The 21,296-nt window shown below is 51.4% G+C and overlaps 1 protein-coding gene across 1 annotated transcript; it reads right to left on the bottom strand.

The window, feature by feature from the left end:
• Nucleotides 1–98: 98 nt before the first annotated feature.
• On the bottom strand, nt 99–19,908 carry PRPF8 (pre-mRNA processing factor 8). Its single transcript, XM_084273182.1, has 42 exons — nt 19,801–19,908; nt 19,524–19,692; nt 18,740–18,904; nt 18,423–18,641; nt 17,657–17,869; nt 17,255–17,380; nt 17,070–17,175; nt 16,372–16,562; nt 16,086–16,205; nt 15,818–16,007; nt 15,511–15,630; nt 15,048–15,182; nt 14,812–14,941; nt 14,259–14,455; nt 13,955–14,161; nt 13,712–13,875; nt 12,864–12,990; nt 12,551–12,743; nt 12,026–12,213; nt 11,059–11,297; nt 10,414–10,560; nt 9,961–10,171; nt 9,512–9,628; nt 9,176–9,423; nt 8,804–8,983; nt 8,227–8,362; nt 7,489–7,658; nt 7,061–7,190; nt 6,751–6,897; nt 6,400–6,560; nt 5,593–5,784; nt 4,791–5,028; nt 4,427–4,555; nt 3,767–3,880; nt 3,452–3,625; nt 3,000–3,193; nt 2,432–2,671; nt 2,200–2,341; nt 1,756–1,896; nt 1,418–1,557; nt 1,035–1,237; nt 99–425 (listed from the first exon to the last, which is right to left on the bottom strand). The coding sequence occupies exons 1-42, from the start codon at nt 19,898–19,900 to the stop codon at nt 271–273; spliced, it is 7,008 nt and encodes a 2,335-aa protein (XP_084129308.1). The 5' UTR covers nt 19,901–19,908; the 3' UTR covers nt 99–270.
• Nucleotides 19,909–21,296: the final 1,388 nt, after the last annotated feature.

Below are 21,296 nucleotides of genomic sequence, written 5' to 3'. Positions count from 1 at the left end.
CCCAGGCCCCGCACACGCTCCGCCCTGCCCCGGCCCCGGCCCGCCCCGTCCGGGGCCGCCCCCTTCCCGAGGCGGGATCTCACCGGCAGCGCTCCCGTTCGTAAAAAATTTATTGAGCCAGGGGGAGAGAACACAACGACCAGGCAGGGCCCGGGGCGGGGGGCACGGGGGGTGAGCAGGGGGTGAGGAGCAGGGGGAGGACAGACCGACGCTGTTGAATATCAACAGTACTAAGAGTGGGGGGGGACAGTACTGGGGGGGAGGGCGGGACTAGGCGTAGAGGTCCTCCCGGTCGGCAGAGTAGACCTCCCCCTCCTGCAGCAGGGCGAAGTTGAGGAAGTGAGAAGGGCGATGGACCTCGTGGTAGAACTCCTTGGGGTTGGCCAGCTGCAGCTCGTACTTCATGTTGGGGTCGTGGCGAACACCTAGAAGAGAGAGTCCAGCACCCATCAGGAGTGAAAGGCACTCAGCAGCAGCCTAGCAAAGCTCTCTACCCTCACACGGTAAAGGTTTAAGCACACCCTGCCAGAAAAAGAGGGTTCTAAACCCACAAAATCATCCCCCCTTTGGGTTCCTCCCTGTAGAGTTACAGAGCAATGCACCCCTAGTCCGTTTCTGCTCAACAGGAGCCTGTGTCTGCCCCTCTCTTTGTTTCCTAACCCCTTCTGCATACCAGAACCTCCTGGGCACAGCTTTTCTCCTGCATTTTCCATTACCATCTCCTCTGCCTGATGAGGGATTAATTATTCAGTGGCAGTAGAGCAGACACTGCGCTCCAGAAAGACAAGATGTCTGCTTCTCCCCTCTGTCAGTTTGCTCTCTTCCCACAGAAAGATCATTCAGAACTGACATTCCAGTGCTGGTACCAAGGAAAGGTCAGACCACAACACTGGTAAAACCCTGCCAGGTGCTCTGAGGAAGGTCAAGCTTTAGAAGGCATAAGGAACACATCCCATTTCCTTCTTTTCATCAAGCTATTTATGTTGTGTCCCTTCCTGTTCCTTTTCCTGGGGTGGGGGGGGGGGGAAGCTCACCCATGAAGTTGTAGTTCCAGGACCCTTGTGCTGGGACCATGAAGAAGCCGAGGAAGCGATCTGAGAGCAGCATCTGCACCCTCTCATAATGGGATGGCAGGTAGCCCTTGGGGTTGTTGCCTTTGTCCGTGTTCTGCCTGCCCCACTCGTAGCCGCTCGGGGTCAGTTTGTAGGCTGTCAGCGTGCAGGAGCCTGGTGTAAAGCTGAAAGGAAGGAGACAGGGCAAGTCAGACTGATTTGGGGCAGAGGGAAACCAGAAATGAGCAAACACTCCCTTTTCTGCCAAATTTTTGGTCTGAGACTGTAACTTGTTCCCAAGAGCTTCACCCACAGGCCCTCCCTGAGCAGAGGGGGGCACAGGGAGGCCTCTCGCTGCCTCTCACCTGCAGGTGATGATGATGGTCTTCTCCCCATCCCAGGAGGGGTTGTCAGCCATGACCTTGGCATGGGTGGTGACATCCTGCGGCGAGAGCTGAGGGGACTCGTTTGGTTGGGTGTGAATCCAGCCCAGAGGTTCCATTTCCTGAGAAAAGAGTGTTTTAGAAAGGAATGAAGATCGCTCAAAGCACGTAAAAAAATCACACAGGGACTAAAGGCTCCTCTTTCAGCCGAGTCCCCGAAGCCCCACACAGCCAACAGACACGTTGAGCAGCTGCCCTCAGGTCCTTGTTACCCAGCACAAGGAACTTCCACCCACGCTGGGAGCAGAAGCTCAACTCACCTTGAGATATTCATGCTGTGGCAGCTGCCCTGGGAGATGCACAGTCTGGTGTGTTCCCCACTGGGGCACCATCACGATGCACCGGATCTCCTTCACTTGGGGGTTATCAGGGGGGCTCACTCCGTACAGGTAACCTGCAATCTAGAAACACAAACACCCTCCTTAAAAGCCCAGAAGAAGACTCTGTGTAACCATGAGAGCGGGTGGGCCCTGCCCTTAGCTCCTGAGGAGAGTCTCTCTTGGCTGGCAGGTTCTCACTAGAGGAGAACATCACAATTTTGTTGACATCTGGGCCACAAGGAGCCATCAGGACCTGGCTCCAACTTGTGTCTCCAGCACCAAGGGGTTCACCTGGCTCTTTGCCATCAGGTCCCAAACTGCCCAGGATGGGTGTGTGCCCCAGCAGCACGGGCTACAACTGTAACTGACTCTGTGCCTGCTCACCTGGGCCCTCAGGTCCGAGATGCAGATGAATTTCTTCAACACATTCTTGGGCAGAATGTAGGTGTAGCCCGTTTCCTTTATGTCATCCGATGAAACGTAGATGTGGTTTGTTCGGAGGTGGAGGTTGGCAGCAGAAATAGCTCTGTGAAGGAAGAGGAGACCATGTCAGAGGGTGTGCAGATCCTTCTGTGAGCCCTCTGACCTTGCACAACCTCCCTGCCTGCCCTCCTACCTGACTCGCCACTCAGTCTTGGAGGAGAAGGTCTGGGTTTCGTAGTTGCTGGTTGTAGAGGTGATGATTTCATCCCCGTGCTTGTTAACGGTGCGGGTCTGTGTGGCTGTCAGTTGGGACTGTTCCTTGGTTTGCTTCTCAATTTCTGCAATCTGCTGTCTCTGCTGAGAGGGGGCAGAGATCTCCATGCCCAGGATAATGTCTCGGATCTCTGACTGCGTCAGGGATGCGACATTCACACTGGAAGAGAAAATTCACCCACATCAGGCATTTCAAAATACATTCTGCACCCTTCTTGCTAAGGAACCAGCTCAGCACCACTCAGGGTGTGAGAAAAAACGAAACCAGAACTTTCCAGACACAAAGAGGGACTAAATCACATGAAAAAGTGCAGGGCAGACATTTTTATCTGCCTTACTAGAAAACAATGAACAGTAACAACCACCTTCCCTACAAAGCTGGCAGTTCATTGCCAAGGGCCCATGAAAGGCTTCTACTCCCTACACGGAGCACTCTGGCCAACAGCTCTTAGAGCAGGAAGGATTATTGCAGCTGGACAGTGGCTTACTTGTTCTTCTTGCCGTAGTCAGCAAGGATGAGATCCTTCAGCTGCACCTCCACCTTGATCCACTCCTCATCTGTCAGGGTTGGCCAGATGTGGTGAGGCTCTGTTATGGTTGTCTTATCTGGCTTCAGAATAACTTTGGCTCGATCGTTGTTCACATGCAGTGCCCGGAGAATCAGGATCAGGCGAGAGAACGCCTTGGAGGAGAGAACAGCAGATGCAGTTAGTCACAAAGAAGGACATCAAACATACAAGGCCCTAGCAGAGCGCTCCTCTGTTTGGGTGTCCTGACACTGCACAAGCATTGGCAGTGGAATCCATGTGAAGGAAAATCCAGATGGACTCAAGAGCTCAGTGCTCCCATGTGACAAACTGCAAGGGATTCTCTGCAGCCTCGGCTCCCACCTCATTCAGCAGCAGCAGAGCGAAGCGCGGACGAGGCACGTTGTGCTCACCGTGTAGGAAGAGATGGTTTTCAGCCAGTCGTCGTACAGGTTGAAGAGAACCATCTGGGGTTCGGTTGCCTTCAGGATGAGATCACCAAACTTCTCCACTTTCAGACAGGCCTGGAAGGGCAGCTGCAGCTCTGAGCCTTTGATCACAATATTGGGGAAATCCAGCAAGTGCACCTGGGGTTTAATCGAGACGAGGAATTAGCTCACAAGCACTGCACAACACTCATGCAGCTCAATTCCTTCCCAGAAACACATCAGCATCTTCTAATCCCCCAAAGATTTGATGTCCTCACAGAGCAGTATCTGCATTGTTACCTCAAGTGGGTCCAACATGCCCTTCCGTGTCACTATGATCTGCTTCGGCTGCTCCTCCACAGGAAGCGATCGAATCAAGGCAGCCACTTCTTCAGCTGTCTTCCACTTGGCCAGCTACAGAAGACAGCAGGGTTAGAAGTATCCCTCTGCTAAAGCAGCACCTCCGTGCCACTGGGATTTACAGACTCAAACCAAATTCTAAAAATACAACTGAAATTTATGGCTTGTTCCAGTTCAGTGACAAGACCCAGCATTTTCTTCTTACTGGTCACAGAGGGCAGTTCCCATTCCTGGAGTTCAGTTACTTCTGACTGGCTCAGAAAAAAATAGCTGGCTACACCTCCTCCCTGACTTTGCCACCTGAGAATCTTCTCACTGCACTGGATGTACGGCCAAGTGCAACATGATTTGCTCTAACAGCAAGCACAGTGCTGTTCCTCAAGTCCTCCTTGAAGATGTGTGGTTTTTTACACCTCAGAGCCTCAAAAACCTTCCACCACCACCGCCTGCACTCTTTTGACATCCCATGCTAGTGCTGGCCTGAGCATGGATTACATGCTGGGAAGCAGGAAGATGAAGACCCTGATGATGTTTTCTGCTCAATGAGTGTCCCAAACAGTCAGAGCCCAGCCCAGAGCACAGCAGGCAGCCAGACCCTACCTGTCCTAGACGCTTCTGTCCTGCCCACACAGACGTATGGATGATCTTCAGGAAGAGCTGCCCAGTTCTGGGATTGAAGATGAAAATGGCTCCATTGATGGGTTTTGTGGTCAAATTCCCTTCAAAAGTCTGAGAAAAGAAGTGGAAGTGAGAAGTACAGGCAGAGAAGCATATCCACACCTCTATGCAAGAGCCGAGTCGTTGTGTGCTCAGAGCAGGAACCACACAGGAAAACAAGAGCTGTTCTGTGCACACCACAAAAACTTGTCTCCATGCTGATTCCCAGTTTTCCATCGTGCATTCCTCCATAATCACCCCAAGCACAGGCCACTTACAGTCCCCATCCTTTCCCCTCAGGTCTTACCTTGTGGATGGTCACTCTGTACACATTGGTGTCATCCACAAACCAGATGATCTGGTTGGAGAAGAGCTCTCCATAGTTCTGGGAGGAGAGGTACGGTTCTGTGGGCTCAGAGGAGTACAGCTGCAACCCCTTGCGGATCCGTTCCCTCAACACATACAGGGCAGGATTTGCTTTCATAATTTTGGCCATAGCCTGCTGGATCAGAGGTTTGCTCCCAGGGAACCAGTTCCCATAAGCACTGGAGAGGAAAACAAACAGGAGACCTTGTTGTTGTCACCGGCTCTGAGATGAAGGGCTGTCTATGCACAATACTTTCCACGCAGCAGCAGGCACCTTTCTGCCTGCTGAATGCTGATGTATGATTTCTCTTGCTGTGTTGTGGGAGCTGTTCACCTACAGCTTTTCCCTACAGCAGGAAGCCACAGCGTGCACATGCTGCAGTCCTTTGAAAACCTGCATCTTGAACAAGCACACTGGAGCAGAGGTCTGCTTGCTGGGGCTTCTTCCCCCTAGATTTCCAGTGAAGAACAGCTGTCCCCACTTGAAGGGGACCCTGAAACAAGGCCTGTCCTTCAGCTCCAGGAGCAGTCTGACAGAACTATCTCCTAAGAGAACAAATGACTAACAAGCTGGGAGAACTGAACTGTTACTCAACAAGCAGACAGCTCGTAAGCAGATGCCTTATCCCAGTCACTGCATCCCATCAGCTTCTGCCTTCTCCCCTCATCCTCCAAGCCAGTTCAGAGACACACCAAGATACAAACTAGGAGCTGCAGCCGAATGCAGAAGGTGCAGATCTCACCTGTGCAAGTTATAGGCCAGGTCAATGGCAATGAGCACACCAGTAGGAGATGGGTAGATACTCATGTTGTCTGTAGTGTAGTCCAGGAACTTGGCTCTGGCGTAGCGCTCGATGTCGTGGGAATCGTAATCTCCCCAGCGCAGCTGGATATCTATCCAGTACTTCTGAGTGGTGGTGCTGTCCATCACATCTCTAAGGAGAAAGCAAGCCAGAACCATTTAATCTTGCACAAAAAATCTCCTGCAGTCGCTGCATATCTGAAAAAGAGGCCAGCTATATCTGCAAACCCTTCTGTCGTGGGACTCTACTGCTCTCTTCATACAACTGCTGAAGGCAGAAGCTGTTAAGAGAAACTCTCAGCCAAATGGGTTCAGCTGCAGGTTTAAACTAAGCAGCACAGTTACTCCCCTACTCTGAATCATGAGGGTCATCTCCCCTGGGGATTGTGTGGTGAGGTTTCAGACAAACTAAACACAGCATGGGTGCAGATGGTGTACAATTCGCTCCAGATTCTGGCCCCAGGACAGCAGAGCTTTGTGGGGTTTCCTGAAGAACCCTTCAGAGCTCCTAAGCTCAGGGTCAAACAGAGGAGAAAACATGACCAAAGACCACCTCCACATTTTTCTGAAGGCAATGCTAGGAGATGCTGCAACTACCCACCCAAATGAGCCCAACACTTTGCCAGGCATGACTGTGTCCTCCCACAACCCCAGAGAAAACCAACCCTTTGCTCAAGAGATAAGGGTTTTGGCTTAAGATGACAGACTCAGCAGCAAGATCATGGAGAGGGAAAAAAGAAAGGCTCACTTGGAATCTGCAAGCAATGATGGACGTGACACATTCCACTTATAGGAAGCAAAGAGGAGGATATCTGCACATGAGGAATTCATCTTGTATGACTTCCTGGGATGGATTGTCTCTTTCTGCACCGTCTCAATCTCCAGAGCATCCAGCTCTTGATCAAACACCTGAGAAAAAGGCAGTCAAAGATGAATCTATCCTCAGCACAGAACTAATTAGGCACCCAGGAAAACCCTGTTTCCTCCCCCTTCCCTGCCAAACTGCTGAACCCCTGCTCCAGTCCCTGGGTCAGTCTCTGCTGCTAGCAGGAGGCCTTTCTGAGCACGCTGAAACCAACTGAGTCACCACACTGCTCACCTGACACAAGTCCATGACAATGCTCTCATGGATCTTCTGCCACAAGTGAGCTCGGAAAATCTGAATGAGAGAAATCTTCAGCGTGGGGATCTTGCCGTGCATGAAGATGCCTGTCAAATCCAGCTGCACCTGAAAACCAACATACACCTGCAAAGGAAAAGCAGCTGTGAGCACAGGCAACTGATGGAAGTTTAGAAAGCAGCTCCTGTTATGGAGGTTTAGTTCACCTGTAGGAGTTGCTCTGAAGAATGAGTTAGATTGATTAACTGCAGTTCAGTAATATCTACAGGTACAAACACCAGGTACTCACGTTGGCTCTGTTAATGGTAGGAGACCACCACAGGGTGAATCTTCTGTTTGGAATTTGGTTCAAACCCGATCTCTGGGCATTTGTCAGCTTCTTCCACTTCATGGATTCCTCAAAGCCACTGGCTTTCTCCCTAGAAAGGGCAGACAGTCAATTACACAAAAGGTCCCTCACCTCCACTACCATGTGCCACGTGTCACAGAGGCAGGGAACACACACCAGGAGCAGGGAAGATGGCTTCATGCAAAGGCACTTCCCAACCCAAGGTGCCCTCCCAACTGAGCTATACAGTGTGCTCAAGTGATGACTGAAAAATGGAAAAGACTCAGCAGAATCAGTACAGCAAGGATTGTACTGGGCCAAGGACCCCTCCACCTGCACCACTAAGCTCCACTTTGCAGAACAAGGCCCCGTGTCAAGGATTCTCTTACCAGAAGAGACCCTCCCATGTGGGGAAGTAAGTGCCCTTGAAGAGAGTGTGCTCCAGGATCCCTTCTACTCCACCAAGTGCCTGGATCATATCTGTGCGGTAGTTGTTCAGGTTCCAGAGCTTCCCATCGTGGCGCTGATGTGTCCACCAGAACGGGTTCTGCTTCAGGACCTGCAGACCACAGAGCACTCGTGAGCAGCTCTGTATTCACATCACTTAACCTGGCCACGCTTATTTTAGGAACCAAGATAATGAGGACTGTGTCAGCCAACGAGCAAAACCCCTCACAGCCTCAACCCTAGAGGACATCTCTCATCTAAAACATGAGTTCAGTCAGTGAACCTGCTGAACCTATGCAATTCAGACTGGCTGGAATCTAAGACAGTATTTTTATCTTGCAGGGACTGAAAAACTTTCTACAGAGTCACCATTAAAGGTTTTTAGTAATAAAAAGTTTCTACTGTTGTTAAAGCTCCAAATTCTGGAATGTTTGTTTTGGAACCTTTTTTTGCCCCCCTTTCCAGGATGCATTTCTGGAAACACATCTGTGCCCAGCGTGGTGTGACACTGCCACCTACCTAAACACTTCAAAAGCCACTAGATTTTGGAGCACTTGGTTCTCAACACCTTCTACTAGTCCCAAGATACAGGTCCTACAAGGGAGTGGACCTGCAATAACCCAAGGCAAAAGGACATTGTCTGAACCTCACAATCAGCTAGAGAAATTCCCAGTCAATACCTGATACTGTTTGAAGTCAGTCCTGACTCTCCATCCTTTATCATAGGCCAGGGTGTGCCGGTCCTTCTGGAAAAGGGTGTTAATACGAGGAATTCCCCTGTCCCATGAGTCCTCCAGATCCTCCAGCGTCAGACGCCTGTAGAAAAGAAACCCACCTCGCTTCGTTACCTCTCAATGCACTAAGGACTATTTCAGGTGATGCCACCACAGAGTAACACAGATCTCAGGGTTCTGGCAGGAGATGGTCTAAAATGCCAAGCGCTCAGAGGCTCAGCAGAGCTTCTATAGCCATCACTATGAACCACACTGATGTCAAACAGCCCGAAGGAAAAGCCTGCCCCCTTAAGTACACAGAAGTAACTGCAGATAGCTCTGACATCAGCTTTCCTGGCACCACCTGGGACACCATTTCCCTCAAACTGTGCCACAGGTGTTGCAGAGTCCATACCTCCTCCAGTGGTAAGACAGCAGCTTGTATCACTGGTCCAGCACGTTCTCTAGAACCCTGAGACAGTGCAAGACTTCAACCCTCTGCTTGTCCCCACACAGAGAGATGTGACTGCACACACAGACGTACCTGTTCTGGGCTATGGCCTCTTGTCGCTTGAGGGCATACTCTGCCCATACTCTCTGAGAGTCAATGAATTCACTCTCCCATGGCTGGATGTAACGATACAGATTTGGGATGAGCTGGTCCTCTTCATGACTCATTCCTGAGCGGAAGTGAGTGATGCCAACATCTGTCTGCTTGGACCATCTGCAGCAAGGAGGCACAAGAGTGAGGCAGGAGCGATAGGAATTCACAGGTCATACTGCTATGACCTACCATAAAGGCAACATAACTCACTAGCCCACCACCACCTAGCATTCTCACCTATTTCTATGGGAAAGAGCATCCAACAAAACACCCAACTCACGTGAGCAGCAAGGACAGAGCAGCATAACTCACCTGAGGTCAGACTGTGGGATGAGAACGTGGCCCATGGAGAGCATGCCCAGCCCTCCCAGCTCTTTAGGGGTGTAAAACACCACGGGTGGAAAACGGCTGGGCATTTTGGAATTCAGACCAATTTTGATTCGAGTCTGGATTTTATTTTCACATTTCACCAGCAAATCGAGCAACTCCTGGGTATTTACAACAGCTTCCCGGAAATAGGTCATCAAGCCAATCAGAGCTGTATTCCATTTATTGACAATCTAGAAACAAAAGCAAAGGATCAGGTCTCAGCCTGTTCTCTGAGCATCTGCAGAAATCTCAAGTCACACATCTTCCTCCCAACTTTACCTTGGTGAAGGTTGTGGAGCCGGAGGCCATGAGGATCTGCCTCACCCTGTTGTGAAATCTCTGCATCGACTCATCGTCCACACGCAAGAAGCACTGAGCTGTGCGCTCCTTGGTGACCTACGAGAGCACAAGGACATCAGTTCCTTCCTGGAAACCCCCTCCAAGCAAGGTGAGCTCTTGCCATCCAAATATTTATGAAATATGGGGAGAGACTGAACAGCAGCTCTACAGTTTCAGGTCTCTGCTCATTTCCAGCCAAGGATTTCCCATCCAGCCCAGTAAGGAAAGTCCATACCCAGTTTGTTTTAACTACCCTGCTAGTGGTCCCAGCTAGAGCTGCCCAAGGCGTGCTCTTCAGCAGGCTCCACAAGCAGATGCCAGCCCTGCTTTGCTGGCAGGCACAGACCAAGCGAGCACTGCTCTCCCAGCCCACCAACCCCTCACCCTACCTCATTCTGCAGGTTCCAGACCCCATCCTTGTGGGTGAACTCCTCGTAGCTGGTGCGGCACTTGGGCAGGATGCGGCACTCAAACCCACACATGTTGAAGAGCAAGTTGGGGTTATCCTTGCTGTAAACAGACACGAAGCTGTTCTCCCACTGCACTGTGGTGACCGATCGAGGCAGACGGTTCTTGATATCCCAGAATACAGCACGACCACTGAAAAACAAGATGTGCAGTGACAGGCTGTTACTGAAGAGAAATAGGAACTGGGCAAGTTCTCAGTGCTGCCTTAGCACTATACAGTTTCTCACACCCATCACTCACTGCCAGAATTACAGTACAGACCCCTGACATCTTACTTTTCCTCCTGAGCACCTGCCTATCAGTCTCCCAACAGTTATTTATCACTATTTTTCCCACTATCCCATCACTTGCTTTTTCCAGGCAGCACCACTTACAGGTTCACATCATGTTTCATGAGGCGCATCCGAGCATCCCGGGGCCAGCACTTCTTGTTGTTGTAGCCTACAATGTTCTCGTTGTTGGGATCTGGATGCTCTGTCAGGTACCGCTGAATCAAGTCTCTTGCCTCATCTGCTGTAAACCTGGGAGCACAGAGAGGAGGATCTGGAGTTACATGACCAACTTCTCAGAACACCGGTTTGCCCAGACAGTAACGGCTTTGGATAGCTTATGGATAACAACAGCTTATGGATAGCTGTTCACCACAGCATGTCTGAAGGTAATGATCCAATTTCTGTACCCTCCCATGGAAGGGGACTTCAGTTTCATTAGCACAGGGCAAACCAGGACTGTTTTGGTTACCTTGCCATGAACAGACAGCAAACTTTATTCAGAAAAGCTGTATTTAGCCAGTGGAAAATCTGTAACAATTGAACTTTTGATAGTGTTGCTGATCCAGTGAAGCTACAGCAAAGCAGTGAAAGCAAAAGGTTGTTCTGGGAATTTTGCTGATTCAAATACTCCTCTTTCTTAGAAAAGAGAGCCAAAGCCTGGGCACATGATTCCCACATTCACAGCATCTGCTGCAAGATGCCAGAAGAGAAGTTGGGCTGAGGAAAGCAGGACCCTGGAGCTCTCACCTGAAGAAGATGTGAATACGGTCGATGTATCTGCAGAAGAGGCGAATGGGATGGGCCACCTCAGTAGCGATGTCTTGGAAGCTGAGGAAGTCATTGGGCATCTGGGGAGGCCCAGCCATTTCACTGGCACGGTGCAGACCCAGCACCAGCAGGTCCATCACAAGCCCATAATACTGGACGATGAAAGAGGCAAACTGCAGCCCACGAATAATCCCGTAGGAGTTGGTGTGATTCATGTCCTGAGGAGACAAGGGGAATTGTTAGAACCTGACTGACTGTCACAACACATGACAGACCTTTTACCTGAGCAGTTGCTCTATTTCCTAGGACCCAGAAATCACAGAATCACAGGGGTTGGAAGGGACCTCCAGAGCTCATGGGGTCCAACCCCCCTGCCAAAGCAGCTCCCCAGCTCATATTGCACAGGGCAGCATCCAGACGTGGCTGGAATCTCTCCAGAGATGGAGACTCCACACCCCCTGGGCAGCCTGTCCCAGGGCTCCCTCACCCTCACTGGGGAAAAGTTCTTCCACATGTTGGTGTGGAACTCCCTGTGCTCCAACTTGCAGCCATTTCCCCTTGTCCTGTCCCCACAGACCACTGAAAAGGGGCTGCCCATTTCTCCCTGCATCCCCTACTTAAGATATTTATAAACATTAATAAGGTGCCCCCTTAGTCTTCTTTTCTCCGGCTGAACAGCCCCAGCTCACTCAGCCTTTCCTCACAGGGGAGATGCTCCAGGCCCTTCATCATCTCCTTAGCCTCCTCTGGACTCTCTCCAGGAGATCCCTGTCCTTTTTATCCCAGGGAGCCCAGAACTGGACACAACACTCCAGGTGGGGCCTGGTTTTCTTAGTCCCTCATCTCTTCTTTCTCTGGCGAGTCTTGTGTCCCCTCCTTCCTCATGGGTCCAAAAGCTCTCAATTTTACAGTCTACACACCCCCCTTTCCTGAGAGCAGCTGTTACCTTGTAGTTGATCACCACGTTGTTCTTGGCTGTCATGTAGTCAGCGATGTTGTGATCAACAATAAGACGCAACAGCCTGTTGAGCAACGTCAAGTCAATCTTCTCGTACATCTTCTCAAATCGAGACTCCAGCATCACATTGCATTCACCTTCACTTGTTTCCCAAACGTCTTGGAGGTTATTAATGCCTGCAGAGACACACAAGCTTGTTATGTTAAGTGACAAAATGCCTTCCTCAGAGTGGAGAACAACCCTCGTGGCACAAGACATCAGCGTATTTTACGTAATGTCTGTTTTTTCCACACTGGGGCTTCCTGACTACCCAAAAATGTGAATAGAAATAAGCAAAGCAACCACAAATGGTATGGAAGTTCTCCTCCTCCAGTATATATATATATATATATAAACTTAGAAAATACGGCCTTTAATGACTGCAAGTTGCAAATACAAAAGCTCAGCTCCCAAGGGGAAGCAAGCTCCTGACAGGAAAACTCATTTTTGCAGAGAATAGAAAACCCCACAAACCTTGGCACCACTTGTACACCAAGAGGGGAGGAGGTTCAGTGTCAGCAGGTTTGATCCATGGAGGGAAGAGTCTCCGCTTATCAGCCTCATACCACAAGTACTGATCCAGGTAAGCATCTGTGATTTTCTCCAAGGGCTCAACATCGTAAACAGGAACTAAGTGGCTGTAGAGATCCATGAACTCAATACCCACCTAAAAGAGAAGCAGCAGAACTGAGGCTCAGAGCTGACAGAGAACACAAAGCCTGTTGCCATCCAGTTCCTGAATGCAGCATAACTTTTAGTATGGTCTGGCTTTCACCAAGACACTTACCTCCTTGAAGGCTCTCTGAGTTAAAAGGTGTCGCTTGATTCTGGACAGAGCTTCATGAGGATTATCGTACGCCTGTTCAATCAAGCCCAGTTCCTCTCTCTGTGACTGATTCAGGCGAGATTTCACACTGAAAGTGAGAAAGAACAGCTCAAGCGTGAACAAAGGAACAGCCACAGCATCACAGAATCCCAGGGGTTGGAAGGGACCTCAAAAGATCATCAATTCCAACCCCCTGCCAAAGCAGGGTCCCTAGGACAGGTCACACAGGTCGGCGTCCAGACAGGTCTAGAATATCTCCAGAGAAGGAGACTCCACAACCCCTGGGCAGCCTGTCCCAGGGCTCCATCACCCTCACCGGGAAGAAGTTCCTCCACATATTGGTGCGGAACTCCCTGTGCTCCAACTGGAGGCCATCGCCCCTTGTCCTGTCCCCACAGACACTGAGAAGGGGCTGCCCATTTCCCCCTGTGTCCCACACTTCAGATATTTATAAACATTAATCAGATCCCCTCTCAGTCTTCTTTTCTCCAGGCTGAACAGCCCCAGCTCACTCAGCCTCTCCTCACAGGGGAGATGCTCCAGGCCTTTAATCATCTCTGTAGCCTCCACTGGACTCTCTCCAGGGATCCCAGAACTGGACACAGTGTCTTTCATCAGTGTGATGAAAACATTCAACCAAGCAGTACTATTGAGATCTGGAACTCTTCACAATCCACATCCCCATGCACGGCACTGGTTTTGCCCCAAGTAGCAGATCCCATGAAGAACACACTCAAATCCAGGGATAATGGATAACAAAACAGCTGAAGAAGCCTTTCCCAAGACGACAACCGCTTCCCACTGCTTACCTGTAAGCTTCCTTCAGCCTCTCCAGAGCCAAGATAAGCAACTTGGTGTCATGCTTGTACGACAGCGGGGGGAAGGGAATGGGTGAGAACCTCCTGCTTTCCAGCCAGTGCACGGTGGTTGTGTACACAGCAACAGCCTCTTCTGCAGTGATGTAAGGTCCATCCTGCAGAACCACACCACCAGCATTACTCAGTGAAAGCTTCCCTATGAAAACAGCACCCATTTGGGGTGGACAGAAGTACCTTCAAGTAATTATGCTGCCGCTCCTGCTCAGCTTTCAAGTAGAGTCTGGTCAGCCGGCCCAGATTCTTCTTACAGACAGTTTTGTCCACAGTGGCTCCCCGACGGATCCGCTCCCTGTTGTAGTGAGCTGTGTTTGTCCACCAGTCAGCTTTTGCCTTCACGTACCTCAGGATCATGTTTTCAATAGGAGTTGGCAGCCCTGGTACCTGCAGAGTGACAGCAGCGTGAAGGAGGCAGGAGTGAGGAGCAGTTCTTACCTGGGAGATGTTAAAATCGAACCGAAAGGCCAAGTGAGAGACTCACCTTCCAGGGGATATTGGCCTTCCAGCATCGCCAGGCCTCACTCAGATGCTGCAGGATGGTTCTGGCTTTGTTCTGTTTGATCCCTTCTGGCATCATGTCCAGAATGTCATGCATAACAGCTGCCCTCAGCTCCAGGTCAAAGTGAGACTCCACACGCTGCTTTGTGACAGTCTTTGCTACACCCTTGGAGTGACGGCCTGGGAAAAGCAAAGCACCTCAGCAGGTCTGACATTACTGGGCAGTGCTCCTCTTCTTCCTAATGCAGGAGTGCAAGGACGTGCAGGGTGTCTGAAGAAATTACACTGCCACAACCTCGCTGAGTTGGAGCTGGAGTCAACAATTAGGAAGGTACAGACCCCACAGCACTATGAGGAAGGGAGCCCCACTTCTATTTGGCATCTTTTCTGAACCAGTCAGAGCCCATGGCACCCATGTGGAGCACGGATACAGACCCCCACTTGGAACAGCAAAGTGGCCTTCAAGCTGGCAAGTGAACAGTATTAATCTTTACCACACACTCTTCCCACGCCCAAGATTTACAAGACATGCTGACCTTCAAACTGCCTGGCCAGCAGATTCCCCAGCCAGCGTTCCAGCAGCGGCGTGATGCCCCTCATGAAGAACAGCCATACTCTCCAGCCTGGAGCCCAGAAGCCACAGCCAGGACCTTTGCCCACAGGCCCCTGGAGAAACAGAGACACAGTAGCAGCAGGTCACTTACTGACACTCCAGAATTCCCCCCTTGGTGCTCAGTTTAGCATCACCATCACGTGGAAAGGTGGAACTTACTGTGTTAAACCTGTAGTAGATGAGATGTTTCAGGTCCTTGCACATACGAATCTGCCTCATCAGTTTGTACTTGTATCGGTACATTCCTGTCAGCTGACCCACGTGGGCAAAGATGTACTGCAAGCCATCTGCCAACTGGAATGCAGGGAGCACAGTCAGAGGTAGCAATAAACACTCTTCACATTGTCTCAAGAAGCCAGGTTTATTTCACAGCCAAGGGCAAAGCCTATCAGGCCACAGAAAGCTCCTACACTGCTGATTCATACAATGATCAATTCTTATAAACTAAGGTAAAAGCAGAACTCATGCAACACTGCACACTTTCATCCTTCCCTCTCCTCCAGAACACTCCAATACCCAGTCATTTTGTGCACCCTGTGTAATCCTACCCAGATATCCCACCCCTCCTCTCAACTCCTATGCCTCCCTTAAAACAAATGCAGAGAGAAAGAGAAGAGCTTACCTGAAATGCATCCACATTCCCAAGCCTGTACTGGACATGGCTGTCTACCACCAGCTTAGTGAGCCGCAGAACCTCTCGGCACAGATGGAAAGCATTACCAAACCGAGATTTTTTCCTTTCCTGGAAAAGATTAAAAAACCCCAGCATTTATGTAATGATGTTATGTAAGCATGAAACAGCTCTCTGATTTGCTCATTCTGCACAACAACGGAGCAGTTGAGGCACTGTGGCCTGTTTTACCACACTAGCTACTTAACAATCTTCAGGTAAACGTTACCGTTGAGTAAAACGGCACGTGGACCAATACCTTAGTGGTGAGGGTCTTTACAGGCTTCAGGTTGAAGTTGTAATCCAAGTGAAGGTAGTTCAGGTTCTTTCTGTGGATCAGCAAATTCAGCATGTTGTAGCCCTGGCGACACACCTGCAGGCCCACTTCCACCCAGTCCAGCTTCGTCGACTGGAAGAACTTGGTAGCCTTGAAGGAGCGGAACAGGTACCTGGAGTAAGCAAAGAACAGAATCAGCTCAATTCCCTGCTCAGACCAGCAGTTCCCCACTGAACAGACCCCAAATTACCTCTTCTTCTGGGCCTTGGGGGGTCTGTGCTTGAGTGCATTCAGAACATAGTATTTCAGTAGCTTCTGATAGGAGACTCGCACTTTCACTGGCTGGCCAGCTGGGCAGTGCTCACGATACCTAGAGATAACACAGGTAATTCACATTCCTGAGAGAAGAGCCTCCAGAAACTCTCCTAAAAACCTCTAGAATCCAATCACTACAGGGTAACTTTATTTTATTTTCACTGTAATGAGATGTCCTGGTGATTGTGACATTATTATCCCTTCCCCTTGAAAGAACTCACCAGTTTTTCACCAGTGGGATGTCAAGAGCTCTCCGAGTCCTTCCAGATCTCAAGTTGAAGGGCCGTGGAGCCCACAGCAGGGCAATGCCATTGGCTGTGTTATCTGTGTAGAGCGGGGTATCCTTCAGGAAAGGTTCCACAAACTCTGGCAATTCAAACTCTTCATCATCATCAGGCAACGGTTCCTGACTCTGAAATGCAGAAACCAACACACAACATGTTTTCTGGTTGCTTCAGCTGTCAGAGTTAACAAAGGAAAGAACCTTCTCTTTGCTTGTATGGTAGCAGGGTGAGAGTGCTGAGGATTTGGAGAAGCAAAAAGAAGTCTACAAGGCTCAAGAACTAACTGTGGCTACTGAAACCAAAGCTAGGTGTTACAGAGGTAACTCAAGGGAGATGTCACCTCCATGAATACACTGAGGACAAGCAAAACGATCAATAACCTACCAGAAGACTCTAAAATAACACTGTTAATTACAGATTGGGCTTTATCCTACAGAGACCAAAGGAGACAACTTTGTGCAGAAAAAGGCTACAGATGCCAACCGTGGTGGGGTTTGTGGAAGGGCTGCTGCTTTGTCTCTCAGTACCTATGTGTGTGTGCCACCACCAGAAGCAAGGTTACAAACAAGGTGCTGAAGCCACATCACCTCCACATGCAGGGTTTATATCACAGGCTCTCCTGAAGGGTGACTCACCTTGACAGAATGTCTGTGTGAAATGGGGTTGATCAGCGGATCGAAGTAAAAAGCTGGGAGATCAGGATCTTCAGTTTTAATGAAAACAACGTTGGGAGTATGATACCTGTATGACACACAGCCTGTGTTAGAGCATGCCAGCAGCTTTCCCTTCCCCTCTCTGCTCTTGAGGCTGCTGCACTTACCAGGTCAGGTGGACATGGTGTGGCAGGTTATTGTACAGGTATGGAAAAGCAATTTTGTACTCAGTCCTAATTGGCTGCCTGATGATAATTTTGTTGATGTCATTAAATTCATTCCAGTCTTCATCCCTCAAATGAGACAAAAAAAATAAGTTATATGAGCATCCAGGGGACAGAAAGGCAAACATTCTTGAGTGAAGACACAGCAGTACTTTTCCTTTAGCTTTCTCTTCACTCTAACAACCATTCAGTGTCCAAAGCAGTAAGTGCATCACAGACCTAATGCTAAAGAAAGCAAAACACCCAGGAATAGCTCACCCAAGGCAAGAGACTTGGTAACACATCAACCTTCCCAGCCCTTTCCCCAGATAACCACTTCTCTTCCCTCTTACACCCAACACTTACTGAAGATTGATGTCTCTAACAAGAGGCTCAAACTTAGGACCTCCAGGGATAGCCATGTTCAGTGCCTTGGAGGTGAAGAATGCTTTCAGGTCAAACAAATAGAAGTAGTTGTCATCCACAAGGTCAGTGAGCAGTTGATTGGCCAGGCGGTACAGCGTGGACATCATCGGGAGGGTGAACTGCCAGCGCTGGTACGTTGAGCCATTCACATACCTGCAGAAGAACAAAGCCCAAGAGACTCACCACACAGCTGGAAGACAAGTGGGCCTTTACCAAAGGACCAGAAACAACAAAGCACGTTTCACTGCCTATTATTTGGTGAACATATTAAGGACAGACAACACAATGGCCCTCCTAGACAGACAGAAAGGCTGCAGGACTACATCTGCCCAGAAATTACCAACTGCTTCAGTTTCTGTGCTGCATAAACAAACTGGTACACAGCATCTGTGCACTTATAGCAAATATCAATTCAAATTCCAACAGAAAAAATGGATCATCATCTTTACAGCATAGTAAGAGACATCCAAGTTTTAGCAGTTAACTGGGCAGCAGCTCTCCTGGAGAGTGAGGCCTTATTTGCCCTCACTGGATTCTGAAGACAAGAGGCCCATCCTTGAGGGAAGGTTTTTCTCTCCCCACCAACACCACCCATAGCCCAGCATAACACAACCAAAGGTTATCTATGGCTATGTTCAGGCAATCTATGTGGGGCATTTGTTTCTTCCCCCCTCTCCCAGTGAGCTGTGCTACCAGAGGCACATACTTCCTGTTGTCTTTCAGGGGTTGGTGGTCATAGAACCAGTCCAACACCGGAGCATCTTCCTCTGGATCCAGCTCAAGCTGAATCGCTTCCAGGGGCTCCACATCCAGAATGTTATCAGCATAATCCAGAGGGGGTTCTTCATCATCAAACGGGGGGAACCTCATCCTCTTGAAGTGGCGCCTGTCTCTCTTCTCTCGCCTCATCATAATCCACATGGAGCTGGCAGAAACCCAGAGACCATTAAGTGTCACTTTTACTGTGGCTGCACAAATGTTTGCTCCCAGGTTCCCACCAGGGCAAAGGAAGAAGGCACTTACCCCCACTGAGCAATGTACACGGGCTCTATCACCCAGGGGATCTCGTTCACGAAAGAGATGGCGCCCGTGATGTGGTACAAGACTGGAACATCTCTGATTTGCTCCCACGGCATGGGCATGTTCTCCAAGAGCTTCAGAACAGCATGAGGCATGTACTTCAGAGCACTGCAATCAGATAGCAAGGGAAATCAGGGTTGGAAAGGATCTCAAGAGAATCCATCTGTCACAAACCCAATCACCTCCACGCCTTTCATTCCTGAAAACCGTTCATCAACCCTGTTCATAGAAGCCTCCAGTGACAAATCCACAAACCTTCTATTTTCTCCTTGTGCTTCACACATCACACTACCAATGTTTTCTACTGGATTGGCTTCCAAGACTGTTACACGTTAAGAATGTTACAAATGAGAACAAACCCACTGCAAATGAGCATCTGGAGTTTTTGGATGTGCAATGGTTAGTGTGATGGATCATGATGCTGGCTACTTCACACTCCACCCTTCTAGACACAATGTGTTACCAAAGGCAATGTTTTTCTCATAAATTCAAAGCAACACCTTCCTTTGCTTATCCTCTGTTGCTATCCTAGTACAACTGGGGATCCCTTCCTCCTGAGGGAAGGTGCTTTATACGCTGGACTGATGTAGGAAACCCTCTGGAGAAGGGGCTCTCCCTTCAACGAGGAGCTGTGACAAGGTTGCAGAGCAGGGCTGGGCTCAGCTCCCGCCTGTTACACAGCCGGGGGTGGGCGGGGGTGGGGGGCGGGGTGTGGGGGCTCCCTTACCCCAGATAGACACGCTTGTCGTGCCGGAACTTCCTGTTGGTCATGTCACCGTGATCGCGGATGATCTTCCGGACGTGCTCGGGGGGCATGTCCTCCTTCTGCGCGTCCACGAAGCCGAATTTCCTCTTCTCCGCATAGCGCTTGGCCTGCAGCTGCTGCCATTTGCGGGCTGCGGGGACAGAGAGGCGGCACTCAGGCCCGAGCCCGGGGCCGGAGCCGCTCGGGAGGATGGGGGGCGGGAGGGGGGGGGGGGTTGCAGGGGACCGGCCCTACCCACCTTTCTCCTGCAGCTTCTCCTCAGACATGTAGTCGGGCAGCGGAGCCAGCGGGGCGGGCACCGGGGCGCAGCCGCCGCGGTACGGGAAGACAGCGGCCATGGCGACGCACCTGCGGGGGTGGAGAAAGGGGGGGGCGGTGGGCTCAGGGCTGGGCCGAGGCCACCCCCGGCCTCCCCCGCCGCATCCCCCACCCGCCCCCAGGCCCCCGCCGCCCCCCGCCCTCGCTCACCGGCAGCCGCGGCACCCCGCGGGCCCCCACCACAATGGCGGCCCCGCGCCGCCGCCACCGCGCTTCAGAGACCCGGATGTCGGGAAGGCGTGCGGTCAGAAGGCCTGACCAATCGGCTTTCGTGCAGCCCCGCAGACAAGAGGCGCAGCCTATCAGGACGTAGAGGAGGGACAGGAGGCGGGACCAAGGGCCGGAGTGGAAAGGAAGCGCTGTCTGTCGCCCACTTCCGGTGGAACGCCGAACCTTCTCCGGTCCCGCCTCTCGCTGCTTTTGATTGGCGAAGAGAGGCGGTGTTGACAGCTCGACGCCGGCTCTGATTGGACAGCGTCTGGCCCGGATAACCCCACGCTACCTGTAGGGGGCGCCGCGGGGCCTCCGGGGCGGGGGCGCGGGGCAGGGCCCGGGGGCTGCGGTGCCCCCTCAGCGGGGACGGCGCCCGCTTCCCCCCCCCCCCCACCCCGTGTGCCCCCGTCGGGGGCCGCGCACCCCCGAGTCCCCGGGGAGCGATGCCTCCCACCCCTGAGTGCCCCCTGCCAGCCCCCCGGGGCGCAGCCCCCCCCTGCCCGCTGTGCCCACCCAGCGCCCTGCGGGCAGATGAGGGGGCTCGGCACGGCCCCAGGGGCCGTTCTGCTGCCGGGCAGTCGTTTGCCTTGGGGCTTTGGGCAGGGGCTTCAGGGAGCCCCCCTGGGGAGAGTCACAGGGCTGTGCTGTGGGCTCTTCGGCTGGAGGGATGTGTGGTGGGGCTGAGGAGGGTGTGGGAGGGTGGGGAGCTGGGGCGTAGCTCCCCTGCAGATAATCACTGGAGGGAGACACTCCCTCTAGCCCCATGACCCCTGTATGGAGGGGTTAGAAGGGCAGGTCCCTTCCCAAAGTCCCCCAAGCCAAGGCTGTTGACATCTTCCATCAGGAGGGACACACACTGGGTACCCCTGTATCTGGAGGCAGCGAGCTGCAAAGCTGCCATTTGTCCCACTGCAGCACTGGGGGAAAATCACATCCGATTAGAGGCTCCCAAAACAGGCTTCTTGGGCCCCCAGACCCGTGTTCCCCGGGGTACATGACATCCACGTGACAGACGGAATGTGGTAACACAATCTGGGCCTTGAGCAATGCCTCTGGTGTGGGCAGAGGCTGGAGGACAGAGCGAGCCTTGCTGAGCGGGTGCAGAGGCTGTGCTAAGAGCAGAGCAGCTCCTAGAAAACTGGCTAGAAAAAGGTGAACACAAAGCTGGAGACCTGGCTGCCCCCTCCGCCCCAGGTGGGATCT

Source organism: Gallinula chloropus (assembly GCF_964237585.1).
Source record: "Gallinula chloropus genome assembly, chromosome: 19".
NCBI classification, from domain to species: domain Eukaryota; kingdom Metazoa; phylum Chordata; class Aves; order Gruiformes; family Rallidae; genus Gallinula; species Gallinula chloropus.
The sequence above is the reverse complement of the archived record's forward strand: the minus strand, read 5'-3'. Positions and strand labels throughout refer to the sequence as shown.